Raw genomic sequence first — 14,077 nt, forward strand, 5'->3', positions numbered from 1 at the left:
CTAATTAGAAAAAGTAAATGCTACTTCAGCACTCACTTATTTACATACATGTCTTTAGACTGCCATATGTCCTTGGGTAGGAGAAAATATTTCCACTCCAAACTTCTAAACACATAAGAAGTTTATTCCAAGAGAAGCTATAATGAAGAATAAGATCTGGAAAGCTGATCAGAGAGGAAGCAACAGCTACCAATGTACAAGACTGGCTGAGGAGAGCTCTGTCTTTCAGCACTCCACTGTCAATCTTTGATGTTCAGAAGTGTTTTTAGTAACCTGAAAAATTTTTATGTTATATGCACCAGAAGCTAATTCAGAGGTTTAAATTTGCTAAAAAATTTTTGTGCTCAACTAATTTTAACTTCTCATTCAATGAATTTTAAATATGTGTATGTGACGAAATCTAAATGTAAACTATCTTCAGTGCAAAAATTGTACAAAAGCCTTCACAATTTCAGTATCTAATACACCTTTGTATGCCACCAGTTATGCAAATATTGGCCATGTTCCAAAACAGCAGGAAGAGCAAGATGCACACTCCAACTTCACAAAATCCAAAACAATTATGGCAGGAAAAAAAACCAGTTCTATTTACTTGAAATAAAGTGCTTGGTTTTATTAGAATAGGGTACCAGTGGGCAGGATTTCTACTCAGCACCCAACACCACCCTCTTTTTTAAAAAAACCCATGATTCTTAATTATTTAGTTCTCTACTAGCATAGAAAACTGCAATGTAGTTTTCTCATTTTGCCTGTAGGAGGAGTGTTAGGCAGCTAATAAGCACAGGAGTATTTCAACATTGCCAAAATAACCTTAATTAAAGGATAGGCCATTAAAAATGTTTCTGGCTCGACTCAGAAATTTCCTATTAAAATTTCAAAGACAAATAATTTTAAAAATAAACTTAAAACTGTTTTTATTCCACTAGTAAAAATTTTTTTGAAACCTCCACAAATTATATTCCCAGCGTGTATTAAAACCTTTTTTTTAAATTGTGACCAAACAAGGCTAAGTCAATTCCTAATATGACAGCATTATTAATCTGTTCACACTATGATCCATGCCTTCCAGGTGGAAAATATGTCTGAGAATCAAAGAGAATTAAAATTTATATAAAGCTGCTGGCATTCCCACTCAGTTCAGGGTAGTTAAGAAATCATTGTTACAGAATTCTAATACAGACCACCTTTTTCACATTTCTTCTAATGTGTCTTTAATCTTCAATTTATTTTACTTTAAATTGTGGGCTAAGTAGTTAAAAATACATGGATACAGGGAATAAAATTAGCAAGACAATTTTCATCTACCATTATTGCACTAGTATATTCTCATGGCCAAATCAGATTTTATCAAAATAACTTTTGGCCTGCAACCTGAACTAGTCACCAGTTCATAAGAAATTTAAGGAACAACTACAAGATGAGACCTCTTATAATTTGTTTAAGCTGACACTGATAATTTTTCAAGTCAGTTACAACAGACATAGGAAAAAAGACTAATTTACTAGTATTGATTGCTATAGGTGAAAAATACTGAATCAATAAAAGAATTACTAAAGCACTTTTGGACAAAATAAAAATACATTGTGTTGTATTAACTAGAGTTCCAAATGCAGTACTTGCAGTCAGAGGCAATAAGGATTAGCAGAAAATTCAAATTGTCTCACATGCTTAACTGTTAGTTTCACAAAGGATTAATTTATACTTCTGAAGCAACTTACCTGTGACGTCAGTTTTTATGTCAGCAAGTTTAAAAAGAGGTGCAACTTTTTCATAATAAATGCTAGTGGCTTCTCTTTTGTGGCTGCTTGGATTAACAAACACTTTCAAGGATTTAGGTCTGTTTTGAAAACCTAAAAAGAAAACAAAACGTTCAAGATTACACACAACCTGATTATTTTTGCAGCTTAAATGGTTCTTTAAAATCAGAACCATTACAATACTTTGACAGGATAAGTAAATTACAGTCTAAAAAAGTCTCAATTTCTTCTTGCATTTGTACTACTTATCTTTAAATTACAGTATTGATGAATTTTGTGTGCACAGCTAATAAACAGCTGTAGGAACCTGAAAAGAATTGTATATGTCATAGCTTAGTTAAACCCTGATTCAGGAGCAGGGTGAGTGTGAAGTTTGAGCGCCAAAACAGAAAAAAACACAAACACAGAAATATATCCTTGTTGGAATTTAATGACTCCCTCCCAGCAGGCACACGAAAGGAACATCCAACAAAACTGACACAACAATCCAACACTCTTCTGAGAGTGCAAATCAAACAGTCCAAAGGAAATTTTCTCATAAAGGAAGTCCAAAAATATAAAGAAACAGAAAATTGGCAGTATCATTTGGAAATCTGAGAATTATTGTTCATTTAGGCCTTTGGAGTAACAAACTCCAAGGAAATAACACTGAGAAATACTGCTATGCAAAGATGAACCTTCTCTTGCACATTGATCCCATGAAGTAATTTTATTATTTGAAACATGGCATTTTGTTGAAGAGTAAATAACTCATACTAAACAAATAACATTACTTTTCAAATTCTCTTTCCTAGAATTCCTACAATTGCCATGGTTCAGTGAGGCTGCTTTGCTACAAGAAGCAAGCAGTAGTGTGCAATACTGCTCTTCTTTTGGTGTTTATTAAAATACTCAATTTGAACAATCCAGAATTTTGTTTCAGTATCAGGGTAGACTATCACTTTCTTAGCCAAATAAAAGCTAGAATATCTGGCAAGTGTACTGCTTTCAACATTCAAGAACAAAATTAGTAGTAGCCCACATCTCCAAAGGGAGCCAAGAATGAAAGCACATTTTCCTGCCCCATGAAGAATACTACTTCAATTTTTGCAGCTATATGTACCCTCAGCATCAGCAGGGACTTCCAAGCTCATTCCTCTTACTCTACCTCAACAACTGAACAGGAACAGTTACTCAAAGAAATTATAGCTAAACACTATTTCAAAATTAAAGAGGAAAGTATTCCTTAATACCAAAACATAATTATAGAAGTCACAGAGATAATTTTTCCATTTATTTCAACACATCAAAGAATCTTGAACAGAAAACTAGCTCTTTATCCAGTTTGTGTCAGAAAATTTAGAAGAGTTCTTAAATATACTGAAGGAAATTATTGGATCTGTTTGCTGCTATAATCACAAAATCATACACACAAAAAAAAAATGTATAACCATGTTTATGTCAAAATGTTACACAGAGTGCCAAGTCATTGCAGAGCAAATTAATCCTGGAGAATCCTGAACGCCTGCAGTAACAAGCACCTGTGTTCAAAAGCATCTCTTTCAAAGGAGGAAAAAGAAAATAAGGAACTTGGTGAGGACTGTGGATGTGTTGTAGGGAAGGGTTGCTGTTCATGAGGAACCTGATCAGCTACAAGAAAGATCAGAGAAAAGCCTGACGATGTTCGATACGACAAACCCAAAGCCCAGCACCTGAGCCAGCCAAACCCTCTGAGCGTGGGATGGGGCCGGGCCCAGCGGGCAGCACCTCAGGGAGCACTGGCAGCTCCCGGGGGACTGGAGCTGACATGAGGGAACAGTGCCAGGGCAGTCAGGAAGGGCAGGGGCTCGCTGGGCTGCAGGAACAAGAGGGCAGCCGGCAGTCCAAAGGATATCACCACAGCCTTGTTCTCAGCATCTCCTGAGCCTGAAGCTGAAGACCTGCCCCCATTTCCAGGCCTCCCAGCACAAGAGAGATGAAGGGCAGCAGGTCGGACACAGAGCTGCCCCTGGAGCAAGGGGCCGGAGCAGGCCACAGGCAGGAGAGCCGGCCTGGCAAGCCCCAAGGACAACATCTACTGAAACCTTTCCTTGAGCATCTCCTGTGCGAGCCATAGGCCACCAAGCCAGGCTTCCCACAGGTGCAGGGACAAAGAGGCCATGGACACAAGTGGCACAAGGAATATTCCAGTGAAATAAAGAAAAACACCTTTCACAGTGAGGGCAGCCATGGATGACATTGTCCATCCTTAGAGATTTTCAGAACTTGTCTGGACATGCTCTTAGCAACTTGATCTTTATTAGAAGCTCACCTGCCCTGAGCAGGAAGCTAGAATGGATCAGCTCCAGAGGTCCATTCCAACCTAAAATCTTCTTGATTCTCTGGAAACAGAAAGAAGTACTGCAGGTATGTACTGCAGTGGAATTTCTTATTACAGGAATTACAGCACAAACAAGGAAAACTAAACAAAAGCCTCCAAAGACTATTAATACATACAAATAATAATCATAAAGACATCTTAATTGAAATCTAGTAACTGGTATTGTTGCAGTTCTTTAGAAGTTATAAAAATATTAAGACCAAAAAATAATTTCTGTGACTTTATCATTTGCCTAAAGCATTAGTAAAAATTAAGTGGAAAACTTATAAGAATAAGGACTCCTGCTTCAAAAGAGAAAAGATTTAACCAAATTCATATATGTGCTGTCATATTTCTTATCTTATTTACAAGAAACTGTGATCAGCTGGTCCTCCTAACACTCAACCCCTCACCAACACCCACAGCTAAAAACCTGTAAAAACTGACTTCAGTCATGGATATCTGAGTATACCTTTAAAGTTACAAAACAAGCCAAAATCACACCCCAAACATACAAATATAAGAGTACAATGGACAAAGCAGGGGGAAAGAATAGGACAGTACAGTTTGTAGAAGCAGAGAAAGCAGACGAAGTGTCAAAACTTCTGTTACCCATTCAGTGTGAGTTACAGTTCTGCGAAACAGAGATCAGGAGAAAATTGAAGGGAGAAAAGCAAACATCACTATCTCACTTCAGTGTTTTTTGCATGTGAGATGTAAAAATTTAACCCTAGGTGGCAATATAAAGTTTCAAAAGAAATCCTACAGAGGCAAAAGAAAATAGACTTTTCATTGGTTGGGGGAAAAATCCTAGATTTTTGAGGAAATTGTTTAATTTTTTTTTTTTTTAAGAAAAATTAATTTGTTAAACCCTTCTAAACCAGAAACTGTATTTATGATTATGTATATTGGGCTATTGCTGAAAAGCATATCAGAGTTAATATATAAATCCCAGCAAGATTTTCAAGAACCAAATGAATTCACAGGTTCAAAGTATTAAAATATTCTCTTTATGACTATTTGAATATCAATTTACTTTTTTAGAGAGATAAAACATTTCATTGATGGAAATATTTTTCACAAACATTTGAGCTGAGATAGTACCCTACTGAAGTGATTTTATTTGTGCCAAATAATTGCCAACTGACATGAAAGGATGATCATGACAAAATTTATTACTTTATCATTCCTGGTGTGCACTGGACACATTAGAACATACCAAAAAACTGAGTTTAATGAAAGCATATCCTGTAACAGCCAAAGATTAAACTTTCACACAATATAATTGTGAAGCTTCTTTAAAGTGTTTTTGAATAATAATCTTTTAATTGTCTTTAAACAACATCTATATGAATGAATCAATGTCATTGACTACTGTGTGCAACTGATCCCAGTCTGCCAGCCTTTTGGGGCTCCCCTAACTGGTATTCTGTTATTGTTTTCCCTGGCTGCTCCATTTGAAACGAGCCAGCAGCCTAAAGCAGGAAGGCCAACTGTTCCCCTAGTACTAACAAATGTGCTAATATGCACTAGTTTAAACTTGATCTATCAAGTGAATCAGTGAACCATGAAGGGTGGTGGGTCACTCAGGGTGTTCTGAAAACAAAGGCTCCTAGGGCAGCAGAGACGCTGTGCTCAGACATACATCTGTGCTGCTTTCAGGCCCCAGCCTCAGGAAAATGGGTTTATGTTACAAAAGTTAAGAGCCTGGAATCATGTCATTACCACCTACATTTATAAATACTTTATACAACATTAGGAATATTATACATGAGAAAAACTAACACTATGAGACAGAGTCGTTGATGTAACTATGGAGACACCACTGTTAATATTAACTAAGCAAAGTTAATGTTTAACATTAATGGTTTAATTAAAACTTCATGCATGAAGTTTCAAGCTTTCATATCAAATCCCCGTGTGATAGATACTACAGAACAGCAGATAAAAATAAAATGCACTTTGTGCTATTTTGCTACTTTACCATTTGTTCTTAACCACATTTACTGTCTTTTATTAGTTTAAAGAGTTTTTAAGTAAAGCTTTTTCAAATCAGCTGTTAGTAAGTCTTATCTTGTTAAAAAAAAATGGATGAGCGTTGACAACTGTACATTTTCTCTCATTTTTGAGCCTGCCTCAACCCTTTCAGACCCACTGTGTATTTGCATGTGCAGAGGATTTTAGATGAAACAGTGAATTCTACTGACACAGTGTGTCCCCACAGGCCATGCCTGTAAATCCTGTACAAAAAGATGTGATGTATAAATGGAAATCACTGAGAGTGGGGTGTGCACCAGGGCTGGCACAAGATAACAGCACACTAGACCCTGTCTAACCTGCCCTTTGGGGCCTTACAGGAGCCAGCCCAGAGCCAAGGCTCCAGAGGTGCATAAAGATGGCAGTGGTCATCTTACAGCAGTTTAACACACATGGGATGTACAGATCAGATTTCAGGAACACTCTATCAGTGAGCAAGCTCTTCATATCTAGCTCGCATGCACTGGAACAGCAGCAACAGCAGGCAGAAAATAAGAACTTCCTCAAATATGGGAAGATGGTGGTACATATATTTTGTTACCCTGTCACACATCCACAGAAAGAACCATAATAGCAGTCACTGTAACTAAATTCTAAACATTTATATCTGTGTGTGCTCACTTACATGATAACAGGCTTCATAAAAATTACAGTTCAGTTAAATTTTAAAATGAAGTGCTCTGAACACAAAGTCAAAGCAACAGAGGACACTCACTGTGAAGATAATAAAAACGAACAGGGAAAACACCATTTATGTCATGACATGTGTCATGCCAGACACAGATCACACTGTAAAAAGAAAACTGTGTGCATGAAACTTCAGAAAAAATAAAATCCTCATTAGAAACCTCCAAATATCACCAATAAACTTGCTATTGTTGTTCCCTAATTAATGTACATGCATAAAAACCTAAAAACTTGTCAAAGAGTAAGGTAAACAAGTAGAAATTGAATTTATCTGCAGAGGAAACACACCTGTCAGTAACATGTACTCCCATTTGTCAGAATGTCTCAATATTATTGACCAAATAGATATATATGTTCTACTCTGATAAATCACCTGCATTTAATTTGATCCAGCCCAGAAACAATAAAAAAATCCTTCAAGTAAATAATGCAGCTGCTAATGAAAAATTACTTTGTGATCAGACAGACTGGGAGAGGAGGGAGGGCAGGGAAGTAATATTTACTACTTCAGAAGGATAAAACCAGAAGCAGCCAATTTGAGTTCATTAACAAGAGTGACTCCAGCACTATTACCAAAAAAAAAAAAAAAAAAAAAAAAAGAATATTACTGTTTCACACAAAAATATCAGCCACTGAGAAATCAAGAGAACTCAGCTCTCAGCTGCATTGTATAGTTTTAGTTCAGACTTAGAAGAATATACACATTAGCAATTGGTATGATGAGGGTTTCATTTGGTTTTTTTATCTCTCTGAGTCCTGTTTATTCCTGAAGTAGAAGGCACGGAGAAAAAAATGTACTGATCAGAGATTCAGAAAACATCTGTAAAAGGTCTGAGCTTCTGGAGAAAGACCGAAGCAAGAACTTGAAACAGCATTGCACAGAATGCTTTTTTTTCAGGTTCAGGTGGCTTCCAATTACAAAGCTATAAAACACAGACTGCACCTCGAGGTCAAGGCAACCTGAGCTAGAGATACTGCAGCTTTTTTTTCTGTGAACATATGGTATCACTGCTCCTGATAGATGGACAGTAATCTAGGTACAAAACAGACATTTGCTCCTTATGCAAATGTCCTTGCCTTTATGGGTAGCTGGAGATCTACAGGAATCCTGGCACTTCCGCAGATTGAGATATTTCATGATAAAGTCTTTCAAAAGGGGAAAAGGGAAGGCACTTTTCAATACACATCTTCATTGGGAAAATCCAAAGCATACTGTAAACAAACAATGCAAGAATGCACCATTAATAACTTATGTTGTTTCTTTAGTATCTGCTTGTGAAACTTGAGTAAAAGCACACCATAAATTCTTATTCAAAGTGTTGTTCCAAACACTACAGATGTACAAGGTTTGAATTCCATAATCTGGCTCAGTCTTAACAGTTCAACTGGAGTTCTAATAGTGTGTGACAAGACAGACTGCTTTTCTTCTGTAATAAAAAAACTCATTTGCCATAATCTGTAAACAGAGGCACCTTTTGGAGTTAAATCAGAGTTTGGTATTGGGGAAGGGATGTAGTTTTAGTTATTTAAATCAAAAGTGTGCTACATTCTGTACCTTTCAAATATAAATTACAGCAAAAGGCTTGGATTTCATGTGGGGCTCTTTCCCCTATAAGGCGAGTATTTTTTTCTTAATTCTGATAGAGTTTCCATAAAATAAAATAAAAAACCCCAACCAACCAACCCTACAACTGATTAAACAAAGCATCCTGAAATTGGCAGTAGCCTAGGCAAACACAGAAAGATACTTTTAAAGTAAAGAATTGCATCCCATCATTATTGTCAATAAATTTTGTATCAAATTATGCAACAAGAGTGCTACAGAACCTTAAGAGCACTGCCACCTGTGAATTCATGAAGATGAGAAAAGTCTCTCCTATTAGGCTCCTAAAGAACATGGAGGTCTCAAGTGGGATTTCATAAACCATCACCAGTAAGTTCCTGAAGAGCTCCCAGAAGTGCAATTACTGTAGTACTATCAGTTATGTTGCAATTTCAAGTGAAAATATCATCTAAATATGTTATTCCTTTCAGAAGCAGATTTCCCAGAAGATTCTTCAGTCAGAATAAAGAAAACCACTTCTTTTCAGTATCTTCCAAAACTCTTCCAAAAATAACATCAATTTGCTTCATTTTTACAGATACATTAGTCAACTATTGTCACTTTCCTAGATTTTACACTTCACCATGTAAAACTTCAGCAGTAAACATTTGCCAGAAATAAGATTCATGTCTTATATGAATTTCTACAGGCAAGATGTTTCTGAGCTTCAGTCAGCCTCATGTATTGACAATAGAAATAAATACGACATCAACCTCTATTAAATGCTTACCATTTAAAATTTCCTTCAGATGTCTAAACCATGACTGACAATGATCTTCACTTAAGTTATTTAAATGAATAGCACAGTCTGTAAGCTTGTTCTCTTCTTTATTCAAGCATTTAAAAATTGTGATACCCAACAAAGTACCACCTTTTTTCTGCCCTGCAAAACGACGACGTTTCAGTTTTACTGAAAATACATCCTTCATTTCAATAATCTCCTCTTGAGCCTGTAAAGCCACACTGGAATCACCTGTAAGGGGAAAAAAAAAATTAAAAAGCATTACTACAGTGATTGGGAGTAACAACTGAAAGTATTGTTAGGGCTTCATTTCTAGGTTCACTTCTTGCATCTGTTCATGCTTGCGTTGAAACTCATGGCATATCATTTCCCTCAATCATTGGTCTTTTGTTTTACCAACTTTGTTATGTATCCAGCTGTACAAACAAAACAATTTCAAAGAGGTTATTTACCCAGCTTTCTGGTGTTCAAAAAAATTAATAAAATTTCACACTCTAAGAAAGACTTTTTTTGAATTCGCATTCGAAAAGCAAATTCTTTATTCACCTAAATCATAGCAATCATAGAAGTCATATTTGCAAATCATAGATCAGAAAGGGTGCCATGACCCAAGCTGATTATATGCTCACTATATTTTCTCATTTGATACAACCATTACCTTTGTGTTTACAGCAGAAACGTACCAGAAAACAGTCAAGGAAAAATAGACAAATAGGCCAAAACTGTGTTACCCATCTCTGCTTTCATTTTTGATTTATGAATTCAGTTTAGAAGACAAGAAAAACATTTTCAAAAAAATTGAAGATCCTCATCCCAGGGGAGATTTGTGTCAGCTAAGGGAAGGTTTTGTTATCTTGGAGCTGCTATTGGTGTGGATGCTGTGGCTGCAGATGCTACACCACTTCATTTCCAAGTGCCTTTTGGAGATGTATCAACTGAGGCACTATGGTACAGGCTTCTCCTTTTTCTGCTCTCTTCAGCTGCATTCCAATTCCCCAAAACCAATGTCAAATACACAAATTGAAGGAAAAATATCACCCTTCCTGTAGGTATCAGATTCTTTGGACGCAGAAAGAAAATTTTCCCTGCTTTCTTCATAATTAAGCAGATCTGATACAGCACATCAATAAAGGTCCCTTTGCAGCCCAAGGCAAGAAATGCTAGAAAGCAGAAAACTTCCCCAAATCTAGCAACAACTCTGGTTTCTCAACAGCAAAAACTGTAGCAGATTCTGTTTGATGAATAGTTCCTACATGCTGCACTGGAGGGTTGGGAAAACCTATTTTAATTGTCACCCAGGGAAAGATGGACAGCACCCCCTACTTCATTAGACCACATGAAGCTGAGGGTTTGAGAAAGTCACATACTTTTTCTGGGCAGCAAAAAGATGACTTTGTCAATTCTTGTAACAGTTTGATACTGTCATTTCTGAACATCATTTCTCAAAGGGGGCTATGCAATGATAATTTCTCTGTCCAGGAATCCTGGATGACTTCTCCTCAGCCATGCTAACACAGCTAAAGCTCAAGCCAATATGACATCTCCTCACAATTCTCAACCAATTCATTTTCTCCTGTTCTGTACCAAATAACGTGTGACAAATAGAAGCATGACCTTGCTATATTTCCCACATATTTTTTCCAACTTTTTACAGTCTATCATCCTTAATATCTCCATAAATCAGCTACTAAGGTGTAAAACTGGACTGAAATCATTCCACTCTTAGCAGGAATACTGTGACAAGTAATTGAGAGTAATGTGCATTGAGACAGTACACAGGAAATTGTCTGTAGTGCATATTTTCAGAAGTATACAACAAATAAACAGGAGAAAACTCACCTAAATACTTCTTTAAAAAAACCCAACATAAATCCTGAAGTACTGTAACAACTGCTGTAAAAGTATTTCAGTCAATGTATCCTTTAAAAATGAGGGAACTGAGGGGGAAAAAGTACTGTATGATTCCATGTGAACTACAATTTTACACAAACTCAAAGTGGACATTGTACAAACAAACTTGGTACTAACATTACCAAACCCAAAATCTTCATTTCTGTCAAAATTTGTATCTTATACAACATTTAAGGGTAAATAGTCTTTGTAGGCCTGAAATGAAAAACTGACTGGTGGTCCAAAATTACCTAGAACTTCATAGTTTAACATGTACATTAAAGACTTGTTTTAACTTTTAGAACAGAATTTTTGAGGGGGTTTGCTTAGGTTTTTTCACAAAGTCTCACTGTCAGACATCAAGTACACTGAATATGCCGGCACACAACCTCCATGTCTTAGGAGAAAGGAAATTTAACCACAACCATTCTGCAGCAATAACTGATCTGCAACATTCATTTTCCCAGACCAATACAAATATTCTAAGTGGGCTTGATTTTTAAATACTTTTAAATAAATCATTATTTAAAATAAATCATATTTTGGATTTAACTCTTAGTTTTGCTGAGGATATCATGAACTCTATTATGCCAATGTTGTGGATGTGCATCACATATAAGTTACAAACATTAGTCTATTTATCCTGCACAAGTTAATGAAAATGGAGGCCTGATAAAACACTTTTTATTTCCCACGGGCTTTCATAAAATGACATTTAATCTTAAGCCAGGTAAGTTCTGCATTTTCTTTTCATGACTGTTTCAACCAGTTATTTATTTACTTGTGCATCTTCCTCTGACTCCGTATTTATCAAATTCTTATGTTGCTCAGATGCATATCAAAACTTTTGATATTTAAAATAAAACATTCTTACTAGGCAGCACTAGACTTTCAAAACCACTATCTGACTTTGTTGGTTTTACAGGAATACATTTCCAGATGCATCCTGGAAAAGGATATAAACTCTAGGAATGCTGAATTGCATAAAACCATCATCCTTGAGTTTTAATTTCTAGAGGAAATGTTGAATTAGCTAGTAGGATTAGTACAGCCTATTTTTTCCTAAAGTTGTAATGAAATCTGCATAAAACCCCAGGCATATTCTATGACTTTAATTTTCTCTCCTTACTGAAAATAAGACCATCTCAAATGCAGTAAAGTCGTATAAAACAACTCAGAAAAAGAAAATTTAAATCACGAGCTGTGTTTATAAAATATTTCTAGAATGAGGTAACAACCAAGCTTACTTTTGCAATAAAGTATATATTGTATTAAACACTTTTTAAACTTTGAAAACCGTATTGGCTCGTTAGTATCATATTGGTTATTGCGAGCAGTTTCAGGACATTAACTGTCCTCTCACATTACTCAGAAAGATATTGGGTACCATCTGTTCTTGCAAGAGATTTAAGTGTACATCTATTAGATATCATGCTATTTATTTAATTCAGTACCCACTCCCCATTGTTGTATCTTCTGAAAAAAAAAAAAAAAAAGTCAATTTAATTACAAGGAATAAAGATAATCTCTTCTACCAGGCTGTCCTGTCATCATGAAAGCAGAGAGGGAATAACCTGCATAAAGTAGGTTACAGGCGTTAGGGAAGAGCAAAACTAACAGCACTTAACATTTAACAAAGATCTAACAAAACCAGAATATATGGCACTTTAAAAAAAAGTTACTATAAGCCAAGGGCTTGTCTGAATCAATCTCAGCACATCTGCCTGATGTAGAGCGTAAACAGGATTAGAGTTGGATTTATCTGCTTGACGCTAATTGTACTCACAGTTTCTGCACATGTCCACTTTTTTTTTTTTTCAAATACATCATGAAAAAAAAGAAAAACCTGGATAGATGAATTTCTAGGAAGTTTATGCTCCTATTTATCATCTCACTAATTTCAAGCAATGAGACTATCCTACCTTTTTCTTATTTATGGTAGTCTAATCTCTTACTTAACAAAAAAATTATGTCGGAATCAACCACACTGAGCTAAATCAAAAGATGAGGAACTAACACACTCAAATAGAGTTTAATTGTAAATAGTAAACCACGTTTTAATTAGTTAAGAGTGTTAAATACCTCATGTTTACTGCAAAATTTATGAAAATTACACAAAGAAAAAAAAGCAGTACAACTGAAAAATAGAAGTTTTAAAGAAAATGTGGTATTTAAATATAAACACCAACACTTCAACAAGGAATCACTTTTTTGACAATTACCTTACCACAGAAGCCCAACATCTAGATGTGGTACTTAATGACTTGATTTCCATAACAAATATCTGGAGTACATGGAAAATACCAGAAAATACACATCAAATGTGACAATAATTCAAGTACAAGAATTGGACACAAAGCAAAGAGACTCCCTTGGTCACAAATGGTTCCTATGACCTTTGGCAAGATACCGAGCCCTCCTGACTATAACAAATAAATAAATCTTTGACACATTTTAGGCTCTCTACATTCTCAAAGTTTACTTCCTTAATAGTTGATTGATATAGCTGAGTGAGGTGTAACTTAACAGAAATAATTAGAAATTTTAAAAAATCATCCAGACCATACTAAAGAAAATACAGTGATCAGTACTTATTAATGAAGTGTATTATTATAAAACATTTATTTATTATAAAATTGGTCACAGGCCATCCTATACTGTATGAACACTACTTTCAAAATAACCATTCAGGACATAAAATAAAACATAACTATATTAATATAAACCCAAAACTAAAATAAGTATAATTAAAAATAAAATTATTTTTGACAGTATGTCTATAAATCTATGTTTAGGAATATTTAATTTAATACCTAATGCCTATAAACCAGCACCTATTAGTCCATCAGTTACTAAGCCCATTTTTCCCTCACTGTAAATCAGCAAAGCACAGAAAGCAGCATGAGCTGATTCATAAAACTTCTGCAGTTTTCAGCTACTTATTGATTAAGAAGGGCTGACAGTGAGAAAAGCAGATATGATCATTCTTGCCAGAAAAGCCAAGAAAAAGTGTAAAGCTTTTC

At 35.5% G+C, this 14,077-nt stretch overlaps 1 protein-coding gene across 1 annotated transcript in view; it reads right to left on the bottom strand.

The window, feature by feature from the left end:
* CERKL (ceramide kinase like) overlaps positions 1–14,077 on the bottom strand; it is a 49,254-nt gene that overhangs the window by 19,694 nt on the left and 15,483 nt on the right. The window contains exons 3-4 of the mRNA XM_041403734.1: positions 9,153–9,395; positions 1,719–1,850 (exon numbers count right to left, since the gene is read on the bottom strand). Of these exons, the coding sequence (XP_041259668.1) occupies positions 1,719–1,850; positions 9,153–9,395 (375 nt within the window). The remainder of the gene's footprint in view (positions 1–1,718; positions 1,851–9,152; positions 9,396–14,077) is intronic.

This window comes from Onychostruthus taczanowskii, unplaced genomic scaffold (genome assembly GCF_017590055.1).
Source record: "Onychostruthus taczanowskii isolate IOZ18803 unplaced genomic scaffold, ASM1759005v1 scaffold20, whole genome shotgun sequence".
Classification (NCBI taxonomy): Eukaryota; Metazoa; Chordata; class Aves; order Passeriformes; family Passeridae; genus Onychostruthus; species Onychostruthus taczanowskii.